At 52.9% G+C, this 27,708-nt stretch overlaps 2 protein-coding genes across 3 annotated transcripts; both read right to left on the bottom strand.

Annotated features, from left to right (window-relative positions):
- Window positions 1–1,870: 1,870 nt before the first annotated feature.
- Window positions 1,871–10,128, bottom strand: GDPD3 (glycerophosphodiester phosphodiesterase domain containing 3). Its single transcript, XM_025370549.1, has 10 exons — window positions 9,835–10,128; window positions 9,517–9,559; window positions 9,140–9,275; window positions 9,005–9,050; window positions 8,786–8,904; window positions 8,612–8,701; window positions 7,868–8,001; window positions 5,460–5,519; window positions 5,300–5,351; window positions 1,871–2,070 (listed from the first exon to the last, which is right to left on the bottom strand). The coding sequence occupies exons 1-10, from the start codon at window positions 9,971–9,973 to the stop codon at window positions 1,933–1,935; spliced, it is 957 nt and encodes a 318-aa protein (XP_025226334.1). The 5' UTR covers window positions 9,974–10,128; the 3' UTR covers window positions 1,871–1,932.
- Window positions 10,129–10,629: 501 nt separating this feature from the next.
- On the bottom strand, window positions 10,630–20,141 carry MAPK3 (mitogen-activated protein kinase 3). Of its 2 annotated transcripts, XM_025370547.1 has the most exons (9): window positions 19,872–20,141; window positions 18,665–18,847; window positions 14,896–15,085; window positions 14,597–14,713; window positions 14,221–14,335; window positions 13,706–13,837; window positions 13,446–13,555; window positions 13,196–13,350; window positions 10,630–11,230 (listed from the first exon to the last, which is right to left on the bottom strand). In XM_025370547.1, exons 1-8 carry the CDS (start codon window positions 20,039–20,041, stop codon window positions 13,228–13,230), a joined length of 1,140 nt encoding a protein of 379 aa, XP_025226332.1. In that variant the 5' UTR covers window positions 20,042–20,141; the 3' UTR covers window positions 10,630–11,230; window positions 13,196–13,227. The 2 variants fall into 2 exon arrangements, with proteins under 2 accessions (XP_025226332.1, XP_025226333.1); XM_025370548.1 differs by lacking the exon at window positions 13,706–13,837.
- Between the last annotated feature and the right edge of the window lie 7,567 nt (window positions 20,142–27,708).

Raw genomic sequence — 27,708 nt, forward strand, 5'->3', positions numbered from 1 at the left:
AGTCGGCCCTTGTCTATCCCTGAGCAGACGTATGGTGGTTTTGTGGAGGACTGTTACCGGGTACACTGCCAGGCAACTGGACTGGCACTTTTGCTCTAATCCAATTGGCCATCCCTTTCACCTTGGCATTTCATCAACCAGACAGGAAGCAAGTAACCCGAAGAAAAAGAGAAACCCCTAACGGGTCCTTTGACCCCCATGTTTACGTAGACAGTAGCAGGGTCCCACGGGAGTTACCAAGTGAATTTAAAGGTCGAAACCAAATAGCCGCTGGGTTCGAGTCTGTTTTGTTCTGGTGGTCTGCTATAAATAAAAATGTAGACTGGATATATACTACCATGAGTAGCGATTCATCAATTATACCAGGGATGCCATCAAGGGAATAGCTGAACAATTAGGCCCCACCAGCCAGATGGCGTGGGAAAATAGGCTAGCCCTTGACATGATATTGGCAGAAAAAGGCAGAGTCTGTGTCATGATCTGAGTCCAATGTTGTACTTTTATCCCTAATAATACAGCTGCCTATGGGACCATCACAAAAGCTTTACGAGGCCTTACCACCCTGGCAAATGAATTAGCCGAAAATTCTGGAATGGATAACCCTTTTATGGGTCTCATGGAAAAGTGGTTTGGAAAATGGAAAGGACTCCTGGCTTCAATCTTTACCTCTCTTGCAATTGTTACTTGTGGGCTGTCGCATCATACCTTGTATGGTGGGTTAACTCAAAGGCTCATAGAAATAGCCCTCCCTAAAGCCCCCCTCGCTTCTCTCCCTTCATACTCAGACAAGCTCTTTCTCCTAGATAATCAAGAACGAAGCCAAATCCTGTTAAAAATTTTTGAAGAGGAAGAAGTATCAAACAGAAGAGAGGAAATTGTTGGGACAGCTAAGCTCTTCAAAGACTCAACTTCCTGGTCATAAGCTGTAAACAGATTCTCCCTGTTTTTCTTCTTTTTCACCAGTCTACCCTGTTTGGGAAAGTTTAAACCTTAGCCAGGCGGGATGAGCTCAGATTGTGCGGTCCATCCCGAGCCAATGGGGAAAGGACACAGAAAAACAGGAACTTCGTTAGAGTTAAAAACCCCTTCTCTCCTTTGTTTAGGGTGCTCTTGGGATTACAAGTAGCGCAGGCGGCACCGTTCTGAAGTACAGATGCCTTGCTGGGAAATCTTCTGTCTCAGTGCTGGTTTTTCTTGACTACACGGAGCACTTGTTTCCAACACCCCTGTGCTCCAGGCTGGGTTAGGTCTGATCTCGGGGCATGTCTGTTTCAACACGTGTCTGCAGTTCTTAAGCTTGTGTTGCTCACTGCAGTGGGCTTGGCCTGGTCTAGAGGAGGCGCTCAGTAAGTATCTGTGAAATGTGAATGTGTGGTTCATTCAGTGAATATGGCCGTGGGGCTGGAGATGGCAGAGGTGTTCTGGGAGCTTCTGGAGAAGGAGACCTGGGAGGAGAAGGTTGGAATGGCGGAGGCAGCAGAGGGGCTGGGTGAACGCACCTGTCCCACCCAGGCCCATCCTCTGCAGCCCGAGGAGGAAGCTCACAGGGCAAGGCATGGAAGAGGTAAGTCCCCTGCCCTGTGCCTGGGCTGTTGATGGCCTCAGGAAAACGGAACCATTATCTGTCACTGTCAAGTGGCTGGGGGCCAGGACACCTGGGTTGGCCGTGAGGGGACATTCCTGAGGAGAGTGGAGGCCAGGCTGGGGCAGGGTGTGGCAGGACAGAGAGGAATGTAGTGGAACCAGTGGGTCAGGCTTCTGAGGGCCCCAGGCTCCAGTCTCAGGGCTGGCCTGTTCCCTCCTAAGCTGCCATCTTCACATCTTCAGGACCCACTCCTCTACTCCCCACCCTCAGCACAACGACGTGATGTGATGGAAAGGCAAATCTTTATTTTTCAGGAAGAGAAACAGGAGAGCGTGAGGCCTCTGGACTTAGGAGGTCTGGGCGGCCGGTCCACGGTTGTCCAGGTAGTGCCGCAGGGCTGTGGGATAATCCGTCATGACGCCAGTGGCTCCCACGCTGAAGGCTGCTTCAAAATCCGACTCTTCATTAAGGCACCAAAAGACCACCTGAGCAGGGAGGGATCAACTAAGGTCAGGAGCTTGTAGATTCTGAACAATTTTATATCCAGACAGTGGGGACCCACCTCCTCCTCTGTGGAGACTCCCCAAGAGCAGTAGGCTGGAGCTGATTGTTACATTCTCAGGAATTTTGCAAAGTGGTTATTAAACTCAGCCATTATTAAAAATTAAATCATTGCCTGGATACAGGGGCTCACGCCTCTAATCTCAACACTTTGGGACGCCGAGGCAGGAGTTGAGGCCAGGTGTTTAAGATCAGCAAGTGAGACCTCATCTCTACAAAATACTTTTTAAAAATTAGCCCGGTGTGGTGGTGTGCGCCTGTGCTACCAGCTACTTGGAAGACTGAGGTGAAAGAATTGCTTGAGCCCAGGACTCTGAGGCTACAGTGAGCTATGGTTGCGCCACTGTACTCCAGCCTGGGTGACAGAACAAGACCTCGTCTCAAAAACATAAATAAATAAATTATATAAACTGACAATTAAATAGTGTTTTTTTGTTTGTTTGTTTGTTTTGTTTTTGAGAAGGAGTCTTACTCTGTCACCCAAGCTGGAGTGCAGTGGCTCAAACTTGGCTCACTGCAAGCTCCGCCTCCCGGGTTCACGCCATTCTTCTGTCTCAGCCTCCTAAATAGCTGGGACTATAGACGCCCACCACCACACCTGGCTAATTTTTGTATTTTTAGTAGAGATGGGGTTTCACCGTGTTAGCCAGGATGGTCTCGATCTCCTGACCTCGTCATCCACCTGCTTCAGCCTCCCAAAGTGCTGGGATTACAGGTGTGAGCCACCCTGCCTGGCCCTAAATAAATTATTAAAACAACAGCGGCCAGGCATGGTGGCTCATGCCTGTAATCCCAGCACTTTGGGAGGCTGAGGCAGGCGGGTCAACTAAGGTCAGGAGTTCGAGACCAGCCTGGCCAACATGGTGAAACCCCATCTCTACTAAAAATACAAAAATTAGCTGGGCGTGGTGGTGGACGCCTGTAATCTCAGCTACTCAGGAGGCCAGGGCAGGAGAATCGCTTGAACTCAGGAGGTGGAGGTTGCAGTGAGCCGAGATCGTGCCATTGTACTCTAGCCTGGGCAACAGAGCAAGATTCTGTCTCAAAACAAACAAACAAACAAACAAACAAAAAAACCACCAACAACAAAAAACCCAAAACAAACAAAAAACCAGCAATAAATACTCAAAGCATATTTCTTCCTAATCAATTTCCTATTACTGTGTCCTTGAAGTGATTAAGTCTGCTGAGGCTGTGAGATGGAACTACATGATGGGGTGCCAACAGGCATCTCCTCCCATTCTGCATTTGGTGGCTTCACGTCGGCAGCCTGAAACTGGCCAAGGTAGGAGTATTTAAACCAGGAAAATTAATGTTCAAATCAGGGCTTTCATTTGTTCCTCTCTGAGAGCTGGTTGTTGACCACTTACCAGCACCACCCTCTCCCAGCGCCCCCGTTCCACCGCCACCTGCCCCAGCTCCTGCAGCTCTGCCTCTTCCCTGCTTGTTCTAGCGGGCACTGAGGTAGGTGGAGATGGGAATTTTTTATTTTATTAAAAATACAGACGAGACGAGGTCTCTCTGTATTGCCAACACTGGAGTGCAGCGGTGTAATCACAGCCCACTGCAGCCTTGACCTCCTGGGCTCAAGCGATCCTCTCACCTCAGCCTCCTAACTAGCTGGGACTACAGGCATGTACCACCATGCCCAGTTAATATTTTATTTATTTATTTGTTTTTGAGACAGTTTTGCTCTGTCGCCTACGCTGGAGTGCAGTGGCATGATCTCGGTTCACTGCAACCTCCAGCTCCTGGGTTCAAGCGATTCTCGTGTTTCAGCCTCTCAAGTAGAGCTGGGATTACAGGCTCCTGCCATCATACCTGGTTAACATTTACATTTTTAGTAGAGATGAGGTTTGACCATGTTGGCCAGGGTGGTCTCGAACTCCTGACCTTAGTTGATCCGCTGGCCTCGGCCTCCCAAAGTGCTGGGATTGCAGGCATGAGCCACCGCACCCGGCCTCTGCATTTTTCTTTCATTTCCCTTTTCCTTTCCTTTTTCCCTCCCTCTCCTTCTCTCTCTCCCTCTCTCTGGCTCTTTGCACTCTCTCCTCTCTGTCTTTTGAGACAGTCTGGCTATCTCTCCCAGGCTGGAGTGTGGAGTGCAGTGGCATGATTTTGATTATAGCTCACTGCAGCCTCAAAACCCTGTGCTCAGGTGATCCTCCCATCTCAGCCTCCTGAGTGGCTGGGACTACAGGTGCAAACAACTGTGCTTGGCTAATTTTTAAATTTTTTGTAGAGACGAGGGTCTCGGTATGTTGCCCAGGCTGGTCTTAAACTCCTGGGCTCAAGTGATCCTCCCACCTTGGCCTCTCAAAGTGGTGGGACTACAGGTGGGAGCCACCGTGCCCAGCCTCTGCCTACGGCATTTCTTCCCTGTACCCTTGATGGGAAGCTCCCACCCCTAGTACCACAGTGCCTGGAACATTCTCAAGGATCGTTTACTAATTAAATGATCTGGTTGAAGCCAATGCTAAGGGGACAGGGGTCGGACTGGGCCTGGTTTCTCCCATCTCTCATCTTTCCCCAGCCCCTCTCATCAGGGATCATGATACATCATTGTCGTCATCATAATGGCTAACATTTATCAAGCCCTTAATAAGTACTAGTTACATATCCATATGTTGGCAATGTCAGGTTAGGGAAATATGTGTGTAACCAGGTGCAGTGGCTCACACCCGTAATCCCAGCACTTTGGGAGGCTGAGGCAGGCGGCTCACTTGAGGCCAGGAGCTCTAGACCAGCCTGGTCAACATGGTGAAACCCTATCTCTACTAAAAACACAAAAATTAGCTAAGCGTGGTGGCAGGCACCTGTAGTCCCAGCTACTCGGGAGGTTGAAGCAGGAGTATCGCTTGAACCCGGGAGGCGGAGGTTGCAGTGAGCTGAGATTGCATCACTGCACTCCAGCCTGGGCAACAAAGCAAGACTCTTGTCACAAAAAAAAAAAAAAAAAAAAAGGAAGAAGAAAATTGTGTGTGTGTGTGTGTATCCAGAGAGTTAAATATACCATTTTCCCATTTTAGGGATGAAGAAACTGAGACTCAGGTGAGGTCACCTGCCAGAATGATGCAGCTAGTTGGCAGCAGAGTGGGACCGGAACCCTGCTGCCAAGTCTGTATACAGTGGGAGTGGCGGTCAAGGCCTCACCTGCACCCCTCGCTCCTCCAAGTGTCGGATCAGACTCTTCCTCATGATCAGCCTGGGGGTGGGGTGGGGACATGGGAGGCGATGATGAGAGGGGACCCGGGAGACGGGCAGCAGTAGGTCTCTATGGGGACACTCCACCCAGCTGTCTTGCCCACCTCACCATTTCGAAACCACAGCTGACAGCTGGTTCAGGCAAGAGCAGGAAAATGGGAAATAGGTCCTGCAGAGAGAAGGAAGTGGGGGTTAGCCCCTAGGGTCTCCCCTGTCCCAGAGGTGGGGCAGGGTGGTAGTACCCCCCCAACCAGGGTAGTGCTGCCCTCCAACCCCCCAGAATCCCCCAGAATAACCTTTGTAGTTGCCCCAGTGAACAATTCACCGATTGTTCAGAGAGCCTACTCTGACGACCACGCTTTGAAGGTGTGGCCCTTTAGCCACCATTCAACAGATAAGGAGTCTGGGCCTTAGAGAACTGAAAGGACTTGCCAGGCCCAAAGCAGAGCAGTGGTGGGGCTGGGGCCAGGACCTGGTTTGGTTCCAAAGCTGGACACTCAGGCTGGAGGTCCTCCTGGTTGGGCCTGGCCAGTTTCTTATTTATTTATCTTATTATTAATGTAAATAAAATTTTTTTGTAGAGACATGTCTGTGTTGCCCAGACTGGTCTTGAACTCCTGGACTCAAGCAATCCTCCCGCTTTAGCCTCCCAAAGTGCCAGGATAATAAGCGTGAGCCGGCCAAGTGCAGTGGCTCACACCTGTAATCTAAGCACTTTGAGAGGCTGAGGCGGGAGGAGACCATCCTGGCCAACATGGCGAAACCCCATCTCTACTAAAAATACAAAAATTAGCCGGGTGTGGTGGCACGCCTGTAATCCCAGCCACTTGGGAGGCTGAGGCAGGAGATTTGCTTGAACCCAGGAGGCGGAGGTTTCAGTGAGCCGAGATCGCACTACTGCACTCCAGCCTGGGCCACAGAGCGAGACTCCTTCTCAAAAACAAAAAAACCTTGTGAGCCACTGTGCCCACTGGCCAGCTTCTTGAGACTAGACAGCACTTAGTGGGACGGCCCCTAATTATCCCACTCCAGGGGTGACTTTAGAGGCCCTTTATAGTGTCCTAGGGCAGGCTTTGGAGTCAGACCCAGGGAAAACCTAAGCTCTGGACTTCCAGCTGTGTGTCCTTGGGCAAATCACAGAACCTCTCTGGGCCTCAGATTCTCCAGGGTACCATGGGAGTCATGATTCCTATACCTCCTGGGGGTGCTGCAAGGTAAAAGTCAACCCAAAAGATGTGAAAACACTTTATAAATCTTGTATAAGGCCGGGCGTGGTGGCTCATGCCTGTAATCCCAGCACTTTGGGAGCCCGAGGCAGGCAGATCACGAGGTCAGGAGATTGAGACCATCCTGGCTAATATGGTGAAACCCCGTCTCTACTAAAAATACAAACAAATTATCCGGGCGTGGTGGCAGGTGCCCGTATCCCAGCTACTCTGGAGGCTGAGGCAGGAGAATGGCCTGAACCCGGGAGGTGGAGCTTGCAGTGAGCCAAGATCGCGCCACTGCACTGCAGCCTCGGTGACAGAGCGAGACTCCTTCTCAAAAAAAAAAAAAAAAAAAAAATCCTGTATGAAAAGGTGGTACACAAATATTGAATGATCTCTTTGTAGCAAGGGATTGTGGGGGCTGAGTGGAACTTCCTTTTGGACAACAGAGGGGAGCAGAGAGCTCTGGGACTACCACAGAGAAGCTGTCAGAAAGCAAAGGGAGACCGGGCCCGGGGGCTCAGGTCTATAATCCCAGCACTTTGGGAGACCAAGGCGGGAGGCTCGCTTGAGCTGAGGAGTTCAAGAGCAGCCTGGGCAACATAGTGAGACCTTGTCTCTACAAATAATTTAACAATTAGCCAGGCGCAGTGATGCAAGCCTGTACTCCCAGCTACTCAGGAGGCTGAGGCAGGAGGATCTCCTGAGCCCAGGAGATCAAGGCTGCAGTGAGTCCTGATCTGGCCACTGCATTCCAGCCTGAGCAAGACTGTCTCCAAAAAAAAAAAAAAAAAATTAAAGCAAAGGGAGGGACCAGGCTTAAGTGCCAGGGAAGTATCCAAATTCGTGATCCTTTCCCCAGATGTTACTTTGTTAACCCCTGCCTTCCTGCAGAACACTGACTTGCCTTTTCCTGCTGAGGGTCTGAGACAGCTGTGATAGCTGTGCTTTAATTAATGAACAAATGTCTTCCCAGCCAGACTGTAAGCTCACCGAGGACCTCCCCCCACCCTCATTGGTCTTATTTACACATTATAACTGCATCTGGGACAGAGTAGACGTTCAATAAAATATGCTAGATGGACTGAGATGGATAAATGAGCCCTCCTAAAACTCCACATTTGCACAGAATTTCAGGGTGTTCACAGTTCCCTTAGTATTCATGAATGCTGGGTAAGAACCACTGTCCTTAAAGGACCTTGGGGGGTTATCTCTGAGGGGAGCCGGGGAGCTGGGAAGATCCGGGCTCCTTCTCCACGGGGACCCTAAGCAGTGGAGCGTTTTTGTGAGGTCCGCCCCCCACTGGTACCTGTTGATGATGTTGGGCAGGAAGCAGAAGAAGAACTTCTCAGGGATTGGGATGAAGGGCAGCAGCCCCAGGTAGTAGGAAAGCAGCACCCAGAATCCTCGGCTTATCGTGAAGGACAGGGGCATCTCGGGGTTCTGGGGAGGCAAGGAGAGATGAGAGAAAGAATCTGTCTGCTCTGGGGAAGCAGAGAGGAGGCATGAGCTGCAGGGGAGCTGTGGTGGGCATTCCAGAGGCCCTACTACCTGCGGGATCCAAGTCACATCCTGGGGCTGGGTGTGGTGACTCACACCTGTAACCTCAGCACTTTGGGTGGTTGAGGCGGGTGGATCACATTAGATCAGGAGTTCAAGACCAGCCTGGCTAACATGGTGAAACCCCATCTCTACTAAAAATACAAAAATTAGCTGGGTGTGGTGGTGAGTGCCTGTAATCCCAGCTACTCGGGAGGCTGAGGCACGAGAATCGCTTGAACCCGGGAGGCAGAGGTTGCAGTGAGCCGAGGTCGCACCACTGCACTGCAGCCTGGGCGACAGAGCGAGACTATGTCTCAAAAAAGAAAAAAACCGGAAGTCACGTCTTGGCCCTGCGTTTGAGGCCTGAGTTCACACCCTTTTCATCGCCACCGCCACACCACTGGAAACTCTCCCAGACCCCTCTAGCTTGGGTCCCCATGCTGGGTGGGCTCCAGCTCCCAGGAGGAGGGGCCCCTGGAGGACGAAGGGAATCGGGTGCGGGGGAACTCACGGCAGCCTTGCATTTCTTCATGACCGAGCGGTTCTCTGAGGCCCAGATGGTGATTTCATTACGGTCATAGCGTCTCACCAAGTCTGCTATCTGGGAGGAGGAGAAGGAGGTGATAGAATAACCAGGCCTCTCTCCCGTCCCCGGTGGCCGCCCTAGCCCTGCCTGCAGCACCACCTCACAGATGAGCTCTTCATTACTCCCTTTGATCTCCACACTCATGGGTGTCCTTGGAAACCTCTGGAACAGGTCCTCCAGACGAACCATGCGCCGGTCTGACCCGTGAGCAAAGTGGCCTGGGGGTGGTGTGGGGAGAGGGGTCAGAGAGGAAAGCCAAAGCGGGGGTCCAGGGAAGGCGGGCATGGCCCAGGCAGGGCTTGAAGCCCTTGTTCTCACCTGGAGAGAAGTAAACCTCCAGCTCCTCCTTGTAGAGGGGCAGGTCCTGGGGAGGACAGGAAGGATGTCACTAGAGGCCTGCATTGGGCATGGCGACTCTCAGGGTGGGGGTTGGGGTGTCAGGGCAGGGCCCACCTCGAAGTCCAGGCTGCCCACATCCCTGTTCAGGCCCGACTGGCGGTACAGGTTCTCATCATGTGACACCACCACCACTTTGTCTCGTGTCAGCTGACAGTCGAGCTCCAGGAGGTCTGAGCGCTGGGCCATGGAGCTGTGGGGGCGAAGGTTAGCTGAGGGGCGGCGGGGGGTTGGGGGGCAGGGGACTGGGATGATGGACATGGTGGTGGGGAGGTGGCGGGGAATGTGAGAGCAGAGTTCACAGCAGGATGTGCAGGCCACCTCCAGGGGGCGCCAGTCACCCGGTTAGGAAGTGAATGGTGTCCCTTGCTGTGATGCAGTGCACGACCTGCACACCCTCACATGGCAGCCTGGGCAGGGGCAGATACACTCACTTCTCCATGGCCTCCATGGTGCTTTCCAGCAGCTCTCCAGATCCTGTGGGGGACACTGGAGTGGGCCCCTGGGGCTTGGGGTCTAGGGGCCTGGCCCGACCTCATCACCCACGTTCCTTCTCTGGGCTCCATCCTCCCTCTGGCCTTACCTCCCCAGCCAGCCCAGGCTGCACCAGCCTCTTCTTCCTTGTCCACACCCTGCCCTGCCACCTTGCTCTCCTTCTCTCTTGGTCCCTGCCCTGTTTCTAGCACGCGCCCTTGGACCTACCCTTCTCTGCTGTCCACTTTGGCACCTGTTCTCACCCCCACCCGGCTCACCTCCTCGGTGGGCCGCCAGGCGGACGCGGAAGGTGGGAGCCCGGGGCGTGTGCAGCAGGTGAGGCCAGCGCAGGAAGAAGATGGAGAGCATGGCATAGCTGCCCAGGGCGGGAAGGGCATAGTACAGCGAAAGGCTCATGTCTGTACTCCCACAGAAGCTCCTGCAGCCGCACACTCAGCCGTCCGTGGGACTGTGCTGCCTGCCTAGCCGGTGTGGGCCGGCTCTACTACTGGCCACTGCCACGCCCGTGGGACCTGCTGAGCCTGCCGCTGGGCTGGCTTGGAGCCAGGCTGCAGGGTTCGGCTGAAGCCGGGGTAGTATCAGATGAAGCCGGGGTAGTATCAGATGAGGCAAGCAGCCCTGGCCCTCACATCCCCAAGCCCTTCCCAGACCCCAGCAGCCCCCTATCCTGGGCCACATCGGGGGAGTAAAAACCACCCAGGACTGTTAGGACCTCTCCCTCCCACTGGTGCTTGTAGCCAGCGCATCCAACGTGCCTACCCCTTGCAGTTTCAGAGGATCCAGGGATGTGTAGGGTGCTCCTGAATCACCCCCAACCAGTTAGACAGGAAGCCATTAGTGTGGGGACAGGACAGTGACTAAGGGGAAAATTGACCCCCTTCTTTCTAGGAGTCTGGAGCTCTCCAGAGCCCCGTCCCCAACCCTGGGCAGCTGGGAGTGAAGGGCACCAGGCCCCAGAAAGCCCAAGTCAAGCAGCAGCTGGGCTGCAGGAGTCCGTCCTCAGAGCTGCACGGGGCAGGGCGGAGGCGTCGCAAACACAGACAGAGCCAGGGTCAGCCATAGACACATCTCTATATTTATATATTAGATGGGTCAGGGAGGTGGCAGGGGCGCTGGGCTCTCCACGCCCCCCAGCTCCACTTCCGCTCACCACACACAGAAGCAGCGAGGGCACTCGAAGTGACAGCTTTGACGGGGAGGGGATTCAGCCCAGTCCGGCTCCTCGGGGATGCTAGCCCTTGAGACTAAGGAATGTTCCTTCAGGGAAGATAGGGTGGGGTTTAAATGAGATGAGGGGGGCAGGCCTGGCCCTGAGTCCCTACTCAGCGCCCCCCACCCTCCACCCCTGCCCCTCAGCAGGTCAGGGCAGCCAGAGCCCCTCCATTCTAGAACTGCCAGAGACTGGGACACTGGGGAAGGTAAGGGTGCAGCAGCAGCAGTGGGAGATTGAACTGGGGCCACCTGAGCCCCCGAGGTCCTGTGGGAAGGGCGGCTGGGGAGGAGGCCTTGGCCTGCCTAAAGCTGGAGGCCTCAGCAAAGGAGAGAGGTGGCCAGGCCCATGCTCCACCCTGGTCTGGGCTGCCAAGGTCTGGGCTCGGCACAGTGTCCATTTTCTAACAGTCCGGCGGGAGAGGGGCAGGCAGGAGGCAGGTCCTAAAGAGAGAAGCAGACAGAAAAGGAGTCATTAGCATACCCCAGGCAGACCCGCGGGAGCCCTGACCTGAACGTCTCTCACCCTCACAGCTGGATAGGCTGGGTCTCAGTTTCCTTATCTGTAAATGGAGATAATAATAGTACCTAGCTGGACGTACTGCTGTAAGATTAAAGGAATTAAGACATGTAAACCTCTTAGAACAATGCTTAGGGTTTTATGCTTTCATTATTAGAACAGTCTCAGCTGGGCACAGTGGCTCATGCCTGTAATCCCAGCACTTTGAGAAGTCGAAGTGGGTGGGTCACTTGAGCCCAGGAGTTTGAGACTGGCCTGGGCAATATAGCAAGACCCCAACTCTACAAAAAAAAAAAAAAATTAGCCAGTTGCAATGGCTCGTCCAGCCAGCTGGGAGGATCCCTTGTGCCCCAGGAATTTGAGGCTGCAGTGAGCTATGATTGCACCACTGCACTCCAGCCTGGGCGACAGAGTGAGACACTGTCTCAAAAAAACGAAAACAAAAAAAAGATAAACAGAACTGACTCCAGGAAACTGAGGTGCAGAGAGGTGAGGTGCCTTGCCCAATATCACACAGCACTTACTAAGTGGCACAGCTGGAGTTTGAGCCCAGGTATGCACGCCTTCTTCCTATTAGGCCACACCTGGCTGAAGACAGGAAGAGACCAGAGGAGGCAAGGAGGCAGTGTGGGTGGGGGCAGGCCCAGCAGGGTCCCCACAGCTATGTGAACTGCTGATCTGGCAGCAGGTGTGAGGAGGCCTGGCAATCTGGGTCAGGCTGGGTGCTGCTGGGCCCCTCCCAAAGCAATCATGGCCCCACCTGCTTCTGCCACACCCAGAGCCGAAGCCTGGCTCGGGTCCTCACCTGGGTGACAGGGGCCCTCAGTGACCTCTTGCCTCTTTACCAGTTCTGTTCCCAGAAGGAGATTAGAATGGCTGCTGGGGCTGGAGGATGCAGGGTGTTGACAGGTGGAGACATTTGGGGCTGGAGGACTGGGTGGGCCATGAGTCTGGGCAGCACCTGGGCATTTTTTTTTTTTTTTTTTTTTTTTTGAGATAGACTCTTGCTCTGTAGTCCAGGCTGGAGTGCAGTGGTGCGATCTTGACTCACTGCAACCTCTGCCTCCTGGGTTCAAGCAATTCTTCTGCCTCAGCCTCCCAAGTAGCTGAGATTACAAGCACACGCCACCACACCTGGCTAATTTTTGTATTCTTAGTAGAGATGGGGTTTCACCACGTTGTCCAGGCTGGTCTCGAACTCTTGACCTCGTGATCCACCACCTTGGCCTCCCAAAGTGCTGGGCTTACAGATGTGAGCCACTGTGCCTGGCTCCCCCGCTTTTTTTTTTGAGACAGAGTCTCACTGTTGCCCAGGCTGGAGTACAGTGGTGCAACCTCCGCCTCCGGGGTTCAAGCAATCCTCCCACCACAGCCTCCTGAGTAGCTGGGACTAGAAGAGCATGCCTACACACCCGGCTAATTTTAGTATTTTTAGTAGAGACAGGGTTTCACCACATTGGCCAGGCTGGTCTCGAACCCCTGACTTCAGGTGATCCACTCGCCTCAGCCTCCCAAAGTGCTAGGATTACCGGAGTGACCCACTGTGCCTGGCTAATTTTTGTATTTTTAGTATAGATGGGATTTCGCCATGCTGGCCAGGCTGGTCTCAAACTCCTGACCCTCAGGTGATCCACTCATCTCAGTCTCAGTCTCCCAAAGTGCCGGGATTCCAGGCATGAGCCACTGCACCCAGCCCCCGGGCACTTCTGTTGTTACCAGACACACCGAGCATGGGTGCAGGGTAAGCTTGCTGCTATATGGAGGCACATACAGATACAGATATAGATATAGATATTGATATAGATACAGATACAGATAGAGATATAGATAGATATAGATACAGGTATTTAGTATCAGCGTATCTGTGTGCCGGCCATGGGGACACTCACCAGGCCCCAGGGTGCAGGGATGTCTGTCTGGGTTAGGGGGCCTCTAGCGCCCCAGGCTGGAAGCGTGCTGTCTCCTGGAAGATGAGCTCCTTCAGCCGCTCCTTAGGTAGGTCATCCAGCTCCATGGCGAAGGTGAAGGGCTCCTCGGCCACTGGCTGGGGTGGCAGAGACAGCAAGGCTCAGGCCTGGCATGGGGGATGCCTACTTACCCCCCTGCCCCTGGCCCTACTGCTGCTGGGGACTGGCCCACCTCATCCGTCGGGTCATAGTACTGCTCCAGGTAGGGGTGAGCCAGCGCTTCCTCCACTGTGATCCGTTTATTGGGGTTAAAGGTTAACATCCGGTCCAGCAGGTCAAGGGCTATGGAAGGGCAGGAGTCAGGGGTCACAGGGAAGACTGGAGAAGCTCCCAGAAGCATCACTTTGCCTGTCTCCTCCAGCCGCTGCTGGGCTCCCGTACCCTCCATGGCACCTAGGGTTTATCCCACACCCGCCCTCATGTCTCTCAAACCTTTGGAGTCTGACTTGGGGAAAAGCTTGGCCCAAGCCACCTTGGTCTTGGAGGGCAGAGACTGTAGGTAGTTTCGGGCCTTCATGTTGATGATACAATTCAGGTCCTCCTGGGATGGGGAGCCCAGGATGCCTGTGGATAAGGAGGTGACTTGGTAAATGATCACCTCCTTCTTTCTGGGAACAGAACAGGCAACAAGGCAAGAACAAGACCCCCAGCCCAGCAACCCATGCCAATCCCTCAGTTACCTCCTAGTCATTAGCATGGTGGTGCAGAGCAAGGGGGCTGGATTCAGGCAGACCGAGGCTCAAATCCTAGGTCTGGTGCCTCCTTAGGTGTGGGACTTAGACTTGCTTTTCCCATCTATCCAATGGGGATAATATCTATACCTCATTGAGATACCATGAGATGCTGGAGGCGCCCCACACGTGGTGGTATCTCTGACTTGGACTCTTGAGAAATCTCACCTTGGAAAAGGTAATCATCCCCCACTCAGCCAGCCGGGCCTCGCTCACCCAGAATGTGGTTGAGCTGATCCAGGTAGTGCTTGCCAGGGAAGATGGGCCGGTTAGAGAGCATCTCAGCCAGAATGCAGCCCACAGACCAGATGTCGATGGACTTGGTATAGCCCTGGGAGAGAGGAGGAAGTGGTGGGCTCCTGGGCCAGCCTCAACAGGGTCCTGTTTCTACACCAAGCCACCATCTCCAAGTTAGATCCAACACCAGGCAGAAGGCAGAGGCCTGGAGGGCTCAATGCTCAGCTTCCTTGCAGAGCCCAAGGCCCAGAGGGTGGAATTCCTGTGACATGGGGGTCGGTGTCTGGCTCGGAGGTAGCTCCAGGGCTTCCTGGGACCTGGTCCCTTCCCTTCAGGAGTGGGCAGCCCCTCCTACCTTGGAGTTCAGCATGATCTCTGGGGCCCGGTACCAGCGTGTAGCCACATACTCCGTCAGGAAGCCGGTGTGGTCATGCTCAGGATCGGCAATCCGGGCCAGGCCGAAATCGCAAATCTGGAATCAGACCAAGCTGCTAAGCTCGGTGCTCAAGGCCTCTGCAGCTTAAGCAGTCACGCCCCCTTGTCTTTGCCTCCACTGTTCCCCTTGCTTGCAATGTTCTCCTGCCCAAGGCTTCTATTGGTCACCTGGAAGCCCCAGACCCTGGGGAGGAGGGGACAGGTGCCCAACCCTCTGACCTTAAGGTCGCAGGTGGTGTTGATGAGCAGGTTGGAGGGCTTTAGATCCCGGTGGAGCACATTAGCGGAGTGGATGTACTTGAGGCCCCGCAGGATCTGGTAGAGGAAGTAGCAGATGTGGTCATTGCTCAGTTGCTGGCTTTTCAGCAACTTGTACAGGTCAGTCTCCATCAGGTCCTGCACAATGTAGCTGAGGATGGTTCCGGAGACCCCCGGGGAGGGGGCAGCAGGAGGCACTTGGTTAAGGAAAACAGGCTCTGAAGGCGAGGCTGCACATCTCCTCCAGCCAGGGCCCCTGGGACTCAATAGATCTGCCAACCTGCACCACCAGCTGGGCAAGCTGCTGCCGTTACCCAGCGGCAGGGCTCTGAGCCTCTGTCGCGTCATAGTTGCTGATCCTGAGCAAGGGGCTTCACTTCTGTGGCCTCAGTTTCCCTACCGGGGAAACAGGGATAATAATAAACTGTGGGAGGCCGGAGAACTTCACAGTTAAGAGCAGCAACTTGGGCCAGGAGTGGTGGGTCACGCCTGTAATCCCAGCACTTTGGGAGGCTGAGGCGGGAGGATCACTTGAGGCCAGGAGTTTGAGACCACCAGCCTGGGCAACATGGCAAAACCCTGTCTCTACTGGTAATACCAAAATTAACTGGGCACAGTGGCATGTGCCTGTAATCCCAGCTACTCGGGAGGCTGCGACACAAGAATCACTTGAACCCAGGAGGCAGATGTTGTAGTGAGCCGAGATCATGTCACTGTACTCCAGCCTGGATGACAGAGTGAGACTCTGTTTCAAAAATAAATTAATTAATTAAAGAAAGAAAACTACAAAAAGAGCAGCAACTCTGGACTTAACCCATGGAAGTCTGAAATCTCCTCTCTACTACTTACTGGCTTTAGGATCTCAACCTGTCTGTGCCTCAACTTTCTCATCTGGTATGTAGGGGAAATAATGTGTTTTTTGTTTGTTTGTTTTCTTTTTGTGGAGACGGGCTCTTGCTATGTTGCCCAGGCAGGTCTTGAACTCATGGGTTCAAGCGTTCCTTCCACCTCGGCCTCCCAAAGTGCTGGAAATTACAGGTGTGAGCCATGAAATAATGGTTCTTTTGAGGGTGGTTGTGAAGACTAGATGAGATGGCGCATGTAAAACTGTCACCCCAGTGCTAGGCAAGTTGTGAGTGCTAGGCAAACATGAACTATTATTACTAATATCAATGCCTGAGTCACATGGCTGTTGAGGGAGTTAAATGAGATAATGTATGAACACCATCTGGCATGCAATAAATGTTTGCTTAAAAATAAATGCCTGCCTTATGGGAATGGTTTGTGCAAGAAAAATGAGGAGACACTCCCAATAGCACACTCCCACTCAAAGAAGAGTGCTTGGCCATACCTCAGAAGATGGAGGAGTAAAATGTCTTTTTCTATTTGAAGATAAAACAAAGCTTATGCGTAAATAAATAAATAAATCCACAAATGCCGTTTGGCTTGTCTCTGGAAAAATAAGTCAGGGCTGTCTTTTAGAATCTGCCTTGAGGCCAGGTGCAGTGGCTCACACTTGTAATCCCAGCACTTCGGGAGGCCGAGGTGGGTTGAAGACCTGAGGTCAGGGGTTCGAGGCCAGCCTGGCCAATGGGGCGAAACCCCGTCTCTACTGAAAATACAAAAATTATCTGGGCGTGGTGGCGGGCGCCTGTAGTCCCAGCTACTTGGAAGGCTGAGGCAGGAGAATAGCTTGAACCTGGGAGGTGGAGGTTGCCGTGAGCTGAGATCCAGCCACTGCACTCCAGCCTGGGTGACAGAGGGAGACTCCATCTCAAAAAAGAAAAAAAAGAAAACAAGAATCTGCCTTGAAAGGGTCTTCAGAGAATATGTGGACCAGCCCTGCTGTTTTAGAGCTGGGGAGGCCCAGCGAGACGCAGTGACTTGCTCCAGACCACACAGCGAGATGGGGGTGAGTACAGAGATTTCCTGTCCACAGTTTGTGGTGGGGGCTGCAGACACCGCAATACAAATCCCCGCTCTTGGGTGGAGGGCTGGGACCGAGAGTGGGTGGGTGGGGCAGGGAAGAGGTGACAGGTGTCACAAGTTGCTAAGGAGAGCCAGACAGGAAGTGGACAGCAAACTAGGAAAGCAGTATCAGGGGAGGACAACAAAGGCTAGGCTGTCCCTCCCTGGGCAAGGTGCAAGTCCACAGGTGATTAGGGTGTGGCTCTGAGTGAGAAGTCCTAAGAAGGACAAGTTCCCATCTGGGGGAGGGGAGGAGGAGACAGCAACAGAAACACTTGATTTTAGGTTTTCTGGGCCTCAGCTTCTTCATTTTTTTTTTTTTTTTTTTTTGTTTTTTTTTTTTTTTGAGACGGAGTCTCGCTGTGTCTCCCAGGCTGGAGTGCAGTGGCGTGATCTCAGCTCACTGCAAGCTCCGCCCCCTGGGTTCACGCCATTCTCCCGCCTCAGCCTCCCAAGTAGCTGAGACTACAGGCGCCCGCCACCACGCCCGGCTAGTTTTTTGTATTTTTAGTAGAGACGGGGTTTCACCATGTTAGCCAGGATAGTCTCGATCTCCTGACCTCGTGATCCACCCGCCTCGGCCTCCCAAAGTGCTGGGATTACAGGCTTGAGCCACCGCGCCCGGCCTCTTCATTTTTTTTTTTTTTTTTTTTTGAGACAGGGCCGCGTTCTGTCCCCCAGGCTGGAGTGCAGTAGCACAATCATAGCTTATTGCAGCCTTGAACTCCTGTGCTCAAGCCATCCTCCTGCCTCAGCATCCCAAGTAGCTGGGACTACAGTCATGCACCACCAAAGCTGGATAATTTTTAAATTTTTTATAGAGATGGGGTCTCACTATGCTGCCCAGGCTGGTCTTGAACTCCCAGCCTCCACTGATCCTTTGGTCTTGGCCTCTAAAGTGTTGGAACTACAGACGTAAGCCATTGCACCCTGCCCTCATCTTTGAAATGAAGCTGAAAAGCCCATCTCATAGGGTAGTTGGGAGGTGTAATAGAAAAAAAAAAAAAAGCATTGGGCATGTATAGTACCTGACACGCAGTAGGACCTCAAGAAAGGCAGTTTTTTGTTTTTGTTTTGTTTTGAGACAGAGTCTCACGCTGTCACCCAGGCTGGAGGGCAGTGGCACGATCTTGGCTCACTGCAACCTCCGCCTCCTGGGTTCAAGTGATTCTCTTTCCTCTGCCTCCCAAGTAGCTGGGATTACAGGCATGCGCCACCACGCCCTGCTAATTTTTTTGTACTTTTAGCAGAGATAGGGTTTAACCATGTTGGCCAGCTCCTGGCCTCAGGTAATTTGCCCACCTCAGCCTCCCAAAGTGCTGGGATTACAGGCATAAGCCACCATGCCCAGCTGACAGTTTGCTTTCTCCTTGTCTCCCAGTCTGGGGAATGAGGAAAGAGAGGAAAGAATCATCCATTTGTTAGTAAGAAGTGACTGTGGGCAGAAGCTGGGTCATGTCTCAGAACTGCCGATTTCAGAAGACAACACTCCCATAGAGACCATCCTGCCTAGCCCTCCCCCTTGGGGCACAGAGCAGAGAACTGACTTGCTCAAGGCCATATTGCCCGGCTGCCACAGGCCTGGGTTCATCAGAGGCCTCCAAGTCCTCTTACACTGTGGTTTCTCCTCTGCAGGAAAGTTTATTTTACTGGGTTTGTTTTGGAGGGTGGTGGGTAAGATGGAAACAGAAAGCAAGCAACGGGTCCCCAGCCCAGCTCCGAGGCTGTGTATGACCAGCCGACTGGGCAAGGTGAAGGATACACATCCCTCATGGCTTCCAGGGTGGACGCACGCAGAATGTCTCGGATGCCGATAACATTCTCATGGCGGAAGCGCAGCAGGATCTGGATCTCCCGGAGCGTGCGCTGGCAGTAGGTCTGATGCTCGAAGGGGCTGATCTTCTTGATGGCCACGCGAGTCTTGCGCACGTGGTCATAGGCCGAGCTGAGGGGACCGGAGAGAGGCTGCTGCTGTGGCCTTACAAAGGGGGAGTCCGGGCCTGGTGGCCCCACCCAGGCCTTGGCAGGGAGGGGAGAGAGCAGGAGCTGGCTCTGGTCAAATCATAAACAATGCTGGTTCCTTCCTGCTGTGTAGGGCTGGGATCTCCAGAGAGAAAGCTGGGGACCAGCCAGGCGGCCCTTCGGTGACTTTACAAACAGAGGAAGAGACTGACCGCTCACTGACTTCCCCTCTCCTCAATCCCCTTCCATTCTACTGGCCCTGAACCCTTCGCCCCCATTCCCAGGAAAGGTTCCTTAACCCAAGACAGGTCCGGGGCTGCAGATGCTGGGGGCACACCATGGAGCAAATACTGGGAAAACGACAGCCAGGGGAGGGGCAGGAGAGAATGGACAGGGCAGGGGCGGGTCCTAGGGTGAGGGAAGCGGGCAGCAGGGCTGTCCCAGAGCTCACGGTGGGGCCGGGGGCACTCACAGACCCCTCCCAAAACATGCAAGTGGCACTCCTGGCCCCCTCATCTCTCTTTGGGCACCTGGTGGTGGTGGTGGTGGGGCCAAAGCCCTGCCCCACCCTGATCTCGGCTCGTCTACCCCAGGCTCCCTGGCACTGCCTCACAGGGGGAATCCAAGACACTCTTTCCCCCAAAACGGGCCCTCCACTGCCTCTTCACTAAGGATGTCGCCTCCCCGAGAGTACTCATCCTCTGGGCCTCGCCCCGTGTCACTAGGGTCCCCGCGGGCCCCCACATGCACTCAGATGCCCCTCCCGTCATTACAGAAGGGTGGACTCAAAGCCTCCAAGCCCCCTCCCCTGAGGACGCAGGCAGCGCCCTCTCCCCTAGAAAGCACTCAGGGGTCCCCTCCCTGGGACGCTCCCGATCATCCCGAGTCCCCTGCCTCCTCGGGACGCTCCGCGTCTCCACGTCCCGGAAAGCGCTCGGCGCCTCCCCCTCCTCTCCTGTGAAGCCCCCTCCCCTGAGGGCGCCCCCTCCCCCGGAACGCCCCCTCACCTGACCATGCCGTACGCGCCCTCGCCGATGTACTGCAGCTGCGTGTAGCGCGGGCCCACGTCGAACGGCTGCCCCTTCACCATCTCCACCTCCCCCGGGACCCCCGGGCCGACCCCCTCGGCTCTCCGGGGCTCCCCACCCCCGCCCCCCTGAGCCGCCGCCGCCGCCATCTCCACTCCTCCCCTCCCGCCGCCCTCCTCCCCCCGGCGGCCCCGCCCGAGGCCCCGCCCCTTCCCGCCCGCCTGTCACCCGCAGGGCCGCGCGCTCCAGGCCCCGCCCCTGCCCCGGCCCAGCGCGCCCCCGGCCCCGCGCGGGCCTGGAACCGTCACGTGACCCACCCCGGGCGCGCGCCCGCCCCTCTCGCCCTAGGTGCGGGAGCCCGGGGGTCTCTCCTGGCTCCGCGGTCACCAAGTCACGGGGAGGCTCGGCAGCGCCGCCTCGGAGACTGTCCTCACCCTCCTCTCGAAGGCGAAGCGGCCAGGGCGTGACCTACCAGAGCCACCCAGCCAATGTGTGCGGCAGCCCACCAGAACCTGGGCCCGAGATCACCCTAGGTTAAAAAAACTGTTCTAATAAATGAATCAGATTTTACAGATGGGGAATCTGAGAGTTGGGCTAACTAACTTGAGTAAGGTCACTAGTAATGACAGAGCTGAGACTCAAAATGATGTCTTCTGACAGAGGCTCTTTTTAATTCCATGCCTCTCAGAATCCTAGACTGTTTTTATTTTATTTTAGAGACAGGATCTCACTCTGTAGTCCAGGCTGCAGTGCAGTGGTGCAATATTTACTGACTGCATTCTCAGCCTCCTTGGGGTCAAGTGATCCTCCCACCTCAGCCTCCCAAAGAGCTGGGACTATGAGTGCGCGCCACCACGCCCTGCTAATTAAAAAAAAAATTGGGGGACTGGGCACTACAGCTCATGCCTGTAATCCCAGCACTTCTGGAGGCTGAGGAGGGCGGATCACTTGAGGACACGAGTTGGAGACCAGCCTGACCAACATGATGAAGCCCTGTCACTACTAAAAATACAAAACTTAGCTGGGCATGGTGGTGGGCGCCTGTAATCCCAGCTCTTCAGGAGGCTGAGGCAGGAGAATTGCTTGGTACCCAGGAGGTGGAGGTTGCAGTGAGCCAAGATTGCACCACTGCACTCCAGCCTGGGTGACAGAGCGAGACTCCATCTCAAAAAAAGAAAATATAATTTTTTTTGGGTAGATACTGGGTCTTGTGATGTTGTCCAGTCTGGTCTGAAACTACCGACTTCACAGGATCCTCCCACCTCGGCCTCCCAAAGCTCTGGGATCACACCTGTCCATCTCAGACTGTTACAACTGAAGAAAGGGCCCTCGGAGATCATCCAGTCCATCCCCCTCATTTCACAGCAAAGATGTGAGCTGGAAGCTTCACAAAAACACACAGCTCCCAACCTTCAGTAAGTAATCATGTAGTGGGGTTTTTTTTTTTTTCCTGAGAAGCTGGGAGTAGGTCCTTGGATGCATTACAGATCAAGAGACAAAATGGAACAGTAATTATGATTCTGAAATTGCTCATAATTAGATCCACAGCCAGGCAGTCTCACTCAGATTAATGAGACTGAGTTTCTGATTCCCAGTGGCCCATAGGTCAGTGAAGGTTCAAGAGGTGCTAATTAGATCAATGAGTTTTTTAGTTATTCATTTGATAAAGCATTGCATGGCACTGTGTGCAAAGCTCTGAGCTAGGTACTGTGGCTGATAAAGGATTACTATATAGTATGAATCTGTATTTAAGAGAAAGAACTCCCCAGAGCCTGATTGCCTGGGATAGAATCTGATATTTGTTCAAGTTTAATGATGAAGAATAAGAAAAAGAAGAAAAAAAGAATTCCATACTTGTCACTTATGTACCCTGTGTTACCTTGGGCAAATTACCTACTGGCTTCTGGGTGGAGGCCTCCAATCTATTGAAGAGATAAAATACACACTCCAAGCTATTGAAGAGACAAAATATATAAATCAATTTAGGCCCCAGTGCAGTGACTCACTCCCAGTGGTTTGTTTGGGAGGCTGAGGCGGGAGGATCACTTGAGCCCAGGAATTTGAGGCTTCAGTGAGCTATGATTGCACCACTGCACTCCAGCCAGGATGAAGAGTGAGACCCTGTCTCTATTTTTTTTTTTCTCTCTCTCTTTTAATAATATTGATACCCTATCTCTAAAACAGTAAATAAACAAGCCGGCCGGGCGCAGTGGCTCAAGCTTGTAATGCCAGCACTTTGGGAGGCCGAGACGGGCAGATCACGAGGTCAGGAGATCGAGACTATCCTGGCTAACACGGTGAAACCCCGTCTCTACTAAAAAATACAAAAAACTAGCCGGGCGAGGTGGCGGGCGCCTGTAGTCACAGCTACTCAAGAGGCTGAGGCAGGAGAGTGGCGTAAACCCGGGAGGCGGAGCTTGCAGTGAGCGGAGATCCGGCCACTGCACTCCAGCCTGGGTGACAGAGCGAGACTCCGTCTCAAAAAAAATAAAAGAATAAATAAATAAATAAACAGGCCAAGTGTGGGGGCTCACACTGGTAATCCTAGCACTTTGAGAGGCCAAGGCAGGAGGATCCCTTGAGACCAAGAGTTTGAGACCACCCTGGGCAACATAGGAAGACTCTATCTCTACAAAAAGAAAAAATTAGCTGTGCGTGGTGGCGCATGCCTGTGGTCCTGGCTACTCCAGAGGTGGGGGAGTTGCTTGAGCCCCAGGAGGTCAAGGCTGCTGTGAGCTATGATTGTGACACGGCACTCCAGCCTGGGCAACAGAGGGAGACACTGTCTCTACAATAAATTTTCTTTTCTTTTTTTTTTACACAGAGTTTCACTCTTGTTGCCCAGGCTGGAGTGCAATGGTGCCGACCTCAGCTCACTGCAACCTCTGCCTCCCGGGTTCAAATGATTCTTCTGCCTCAGCCTCCCAAGTAGCTGGGATTACAGGCACCCGCCACCACGCCCAGTTACTTTTTGTATTTTTAGTAGAGATGGGGTTTCACCATGGCCAGGCTGGTCTCAAACTCCTGACCTCGTGATCTGCCCACCTTGACCTCTCAAAGTGCTGAAATTACAGGCGTGAGCCACCGCAACCGGCCAAAAAATTTAAAAAAAAAAAAAAAAAAAAAAAGCAGGCCGAGCTTGGTGGCTCACACTTGTAATCCTAGCACTTTGAGATGCCAAGGCAGGCAGGTCACCTGAGGTCAAGAGTTCATGACCAGCCTGACCAACATGATGAAACCCCGTCTCTACTAAAAATACAAAAATTAGCCGGATTTGGTGGCACGTGCCTGTAATCCAAGCTACTTGGGAGGCTGAGGCAGGAGAATCACTTGAACCTGAGAGGCAGAGGTTGCAGTGAGCTGAGATTGCACCACTTCACTCCAGCCTGGGCGATAGAGCAAAACTCCATCTCAAAAACAAAAAACAAAAAGAAGAGAAAAAGTAGGGTTGCAGAAGGTCGGGACTGAAGAAAGGCATGAAGGAGAAGGATCAGGGTGAGCTGAGGCATAGAGGCAGAAGCATAACTTGTCCAGCGTGGCTGCAGTAAAAAAAAATGATGGGGTTTCAGCCTGGAGAGGTAGGTTGGGGCCAGACTGAGGAAGGCTCTGGATTCTGGCAAGGAGTTTGGATGTTACTCAGTAAGCAGTAAAAACCCTAGAGGGACTTTTGCCGTATCATTTTGCAACTGCAGGAGAAAATAGTGACTCAGAGAAAACACCATAGAGTTCAGCATGGAGCCAGGTTTGCTGAGTGGGAGTGAGTTTCCCGGCATAGGAAAGGCTGGTGTATCAGAGCAGCAAGCTGCCACCTCCTGCTGCTGGAAGCTCAGTTAGAGTGTGACTGAGATTCCCCTCTAGTGACTGAGGTTGGCATTTCCTTGGAGGACTGGACTGGGATTTGTTCTGGTTCATAGATGCATATTCAACTAATGTAGACTTGCCATCTCTTCTGTGCCAGGCACTTTTTTTTCTTTTTTTTTGAGACGGAGTCTTGCTCTGTCGCCCAGGTTGGAGTGCAAGCTCACTGCAACCCCTGCCTCCTGGGTTCAAGTGATTCTCCTGCCTCAGCCTCCCAAGTAGCTGGGATTATAGTCACCAGCCACCACGCCCGGCTAATTTTTGTATTTTTAGTAGAGACGAGGTTTCACCATGTTGGCCAGGCTGGTCTCAAACTCTTGACCCTAGGTGATCCACCCGCATTGGCCTCCCAAAGTGCTGGAATTACAGGCATGAGCCACCGCACCTGGCTTGCCAGACACTTTTATGTACACTACCTCCTATAATCCTCACAGCAGCCATATGAAGTAGATACTGTTAAAATTTAACTGGAAAATGATGCTGGCTGGGCGTGGTGGCTCACCTCTGTGATTCCAGCACTTTGGGAGGCTAAGGCAGGCTGATTGCTTGAGCCCAGCAGTTGGAGACCAGCCTGGGCAACATAGTGAGATCCCATCTCTACCAAAAATACAAAAATGAGCTGGGTGTGGTGGCATGTGTCCATAATCCCAGCTACTTGGGAGGCTGAGGCGGGAGGATCAATTGAGCCCAGGAGGTTGAGGCTGCAGTGAGCTATCACTGAGTGCCACTGCACTCAGGCCTGGGTGACAGAGTGAGGGACCCTGCCAAAAAAAAAAAAAAAAAAAAGGGAGAGAGAGAAAATTATGTGGAAGCTTACTGAACTACAGAGGTGGGAAGGGTCTAGGAATAATTTGCCCCACCGGGTAGCTCATTACCTATCTCACAGCTCACTGCATTCTTAGAATTATTTTTCTTTTTTTTTCCTTTGAAATGGAGTCTCTCTCTGTCACCCAGGCTGGAGTACAGTGGCGCAATCTTGGCTCACTGCAAGCTCCGCCTCCCGGGTTCACGCCATTCTCCTGCCTCAGTCTCCCGAGTAGTTGGGATTACAGGCACCCACCACCACGCCTGGCTAATTTTTTGTATTTTTAGTAGAGATGGGGTTTCACCGTGTTAGCCAGGATGGTCTCGATCTCCTGACCTTGTGATCCACCTGCCTCAGCCTCCCAAAGTGCTGGGATTACAGGCATGAGCCACCGTGACTGGCAGAATTATTTTTCTAGCACAGGGTCTTGCTCTGTTGCCCAGGCTGGAGTGGAGTGCAGTGGCAAGATCATAGGTCACTGCAGGCTCGAACTATTAGGCTCAACTGATCCTGCCACCATGCCCTAGCACACACCACGCCTAGCTAATTTCTTTTTTTTTTTTGAAACGGAGTCTCGCTTTGTTGCCCAGGCTGGAGTGCAATGGCACAATCTCGGTTCACTGCAACCTCTGCCTCCCGGGTCTCCTGCCTCAGCCTCCCAAGTAGCTGGGACTACATGCGCATGCCACCACGCTTGGCTGATTTTTTGTGTTTTTAGTAGAGAGGGGGTTTTATCGTGTTAGCCAGGATGGTGTGTATCTCCTGACCTCATGATCCACCCGCCTCAGTCTCCCAAAGTGCTGAGATTACAGGCGTGAGCCACTGCGCCCAGTGTTTTTTGTTTGTTTGTTTGTTTTTTGAGATGGAGTCTCCTTCTGTTGCCCAGGCTGGAGTGAAGTGGCACAATCTTGGCTCACCTTGACCTCTACCTCCCAGGTTCCAGCGATTCTCCTGCCTCAGCCTTCCAAGTAGCTGGGATTACTGGCACATGCCACCATGCCTGGCTAATTTTTGTATGTTTAGTAGAGATGGGGTTTCACCATGTTGGCCACGCAGGTTTCGAACTCCTGACCTCAAGTTATGTGCCCGCTTTGGCCTCCTGAAGTGCTGGGATTACAGGTGTGAGCCACGGCGCCCGGCTTGGCTAAGTTTTAGAATGTTTGTAGAGAAGGGGTCTAGCCGATGTTGCCCAGTCTGGTCTCAAATTTCTAGACTCGAGTGAGCCTCTCACTCTGGCCTTTCAGGGTGCTAGGATTACAGGCATGAGCCGCTTCGGCTGGCTCCAGATTAAATCTTAAACCAGTTCTTAGCTTTTTGTGATTTTCAAGGTCTGGCACTTTCTTTTTTTTTTTGAAACATTGTCATGCTGTGTTGCCCAGGCTGGAGTGCAGTGGTGCGGTCATGGCTCACTGCAACCTTTGCCTCCCGGGCTCAAATGATCCTCCCACCTCAACCTCCTGAGTAGCTGGGACCACAAGTGTGTGTCACCACGCCCAGCTAATTTTAGTATTTTTGGTAGAGATGGGGTTTCACTGTGTTGCCCAGGCTGGTCTCAAGTGATCCACCCATCTTGGCCTCCCAAAGTGCTGGGATTACAAGCATGAGCCACCTCGCCTGACCTGAAGTAGTTATTTAGTCTTAGTAGTAGTAGTAGTAGTATTTTGGTCTTTCATGGCCTTGGACTTTTGAAGATTACAGGTCAGTTATTTTGTAGAATGTCCCTCAGTTTAAGTTTGTCTGATATTTCCTTGTGATTCTCATGTCACTTTGCCTTTACTATTGTATTGTATCATTACTATTGTATTAACTCGTCTTTCTTTCTCTTTCTCCCTTCCCTCCCTCCCTTCCTCCCTTCCTCTCTTCCTCCTTTCTTTCCTTCCCTCTCTCCCTCTCTCCTGCCTTCCTGCCTTCTTTCTCTTTCTTTCTTTCTTCTTCTTCTTTTTTTTTTGTTTTTGAGACAGGGTCTTGCTCTATCACCAAAGCTGGAGTGCAGTGGCACAGTCACGGCTCACTGCAACCTCTGCCTCCCGGGTTCAAGAAATCCTCCCACCTCAGCCTCCCAAGTAGCTTGCACTACAGGTATGTAACACCATACCTGGCTAATTCTTTTTGTATTTTTATTAGAGATGGGTTTCACCATGTTGGCTAGTCTGGTGTCAAACTCCTGACCTCAAGTGATCCCCCTGCCTCGGCCTCCCAAAGTGCTAGGATTACAGGTGTGAGCCACTGCGCCCAGCCTGATTTTTTAAATTTTTTGTAGACATGACAGTCTGGCTATGTTGCCCAGGCTGGTTCTTTTTTTTTTCCTGAGATGGAGTCTTGCCCTGTCGCCCAGGCTGGAGAGCAGTGGCTCGATCTCAACTCACTGCAACCTCCGCCTCCCGGGTTCAAGCAATTCTCTTGCTTCAGCCTCTCAAGTAGCTGGGATTATAGGCGCCCGCCACTACATCCGGCTAATTTTTGTATTTTTAGTAGAGACGGGATTTCACCGTGTTGGCCAAGCTGGTTTCGAACTCCTGACATCGGGATCCGCCCGCCTCGGCCTCCCAAAGTGCTGGGATTACAGGCGTGAGCCACTGCGCCTGGCCCCAGGCTGGTCTTAACTGGGTTCCTTTCTGTCTGTCTCTTTCCTCCTCAGATATGCCTAAAACATGGCCCCGATGAGGTTGTAGTAAGCAGGAATCTTTCAGTAACAAGTCTTCAAAGACCCAACTCAAAAGGACTCAAGCAAGAAAGGAGGTGCACTGGCTTACTGACTGTGAAGACACAGTTGGCTCCACGGACTCAAACAGTATCATTAGGACTTTGATCCCTCCCTTAGCTCAACTTTCTTCTGAGTTGGTTCCATTCTCAGCCACTCCCTCCTCTCAGAGTAGCCAGATGGCAGCTAGTACTTGCAGATTCATGTCTGACGTTTTCAGTAACTCCAGCAAGGGAAAGCTCTTCTCTCTCTGTCTCTCTTTCTCCCTGTCTCTGTCCTTTGTAATGCAAGGCCCAGATTTGACTCTTATTGGTTACTAGTTTTTTTGAGACAGAGTCTCCCTCTGTCACCCAGGCTGGAGTGCAGTGGTGCGATCTCAGTTCACTGCAACCTCCACCTTCTGGGTTCAAGCGATTCTCCTGCTTCAGCCTCCCGAGTAGCTGGGATTACAG

The sequence above is a fragment of the Theropithecus gelada genome, chromosome 20 (assembly GCF_003255815.1).
Source record: "Theropithecus gelada isolate Dixy chromosome 20, Tgel_1.0, whole genome shotgun sequence".
Classification (NCBI taxonomy): domain Eukaryota; kingdom Metazoa; phylum Chordata; class Mammalia; order Primates; family Cercopithecidae; genus Theropithecus; species Theropithecus gelada.

What these genes read in the sequence shown, in the direction of transcription:
- GDPD3 (XM_025370549.1), bottom strand. Translation starts at nt 9,973, where the DNA reads ATGAGCCTTTCGCTGTACTATGCCCTTCCCGCCCTGGGCAGCTATGCC. An exon ending in CCTGGCGGCCCACCGAGGAG is followed by an intron (nt 9,560 to 9,834) that starts GTGAGCCGGGTG and finishes TGTCCCCCACAG; the next exon opens with GATCTGGAGAGCTGCTGGAA. An exon ending in CTGCCCAACATCATCAACAG is followed by an intron (nt 5,520 to 7,867) that starts GTACCAGTGGGG and finishes TTCTCTCTGCAG; the next exon opens with GACCTATTTCCCATTTTCCT.
- MAPK3 (XM_025370547.1), bottom strand. Translation starts at nt 20,041, where the DNA reads ATGGCGGCGGCGGCGGCTCAGGGGGGCGGGGGTGGGGAGCCCCGGAGA. An exon ending in AGATCATGCTGAACTCCAAG is followed by an intron (nt 14,336 to 14,596) that starts GTAGGAGGGGCT and finishes CCTCTCTCCCAG; the next exon opens with GGCTATACCAAGTCCATCGA. An exon ending in CCCCAAGTCAGACTCCAAAG is followed by an intron (nt 13,556 to 13,705) that starts GTTTGAGAGACA and finishes GCCCTTCCATAG; the next exon opens with CCCTTGACCTGCTGGACCGG.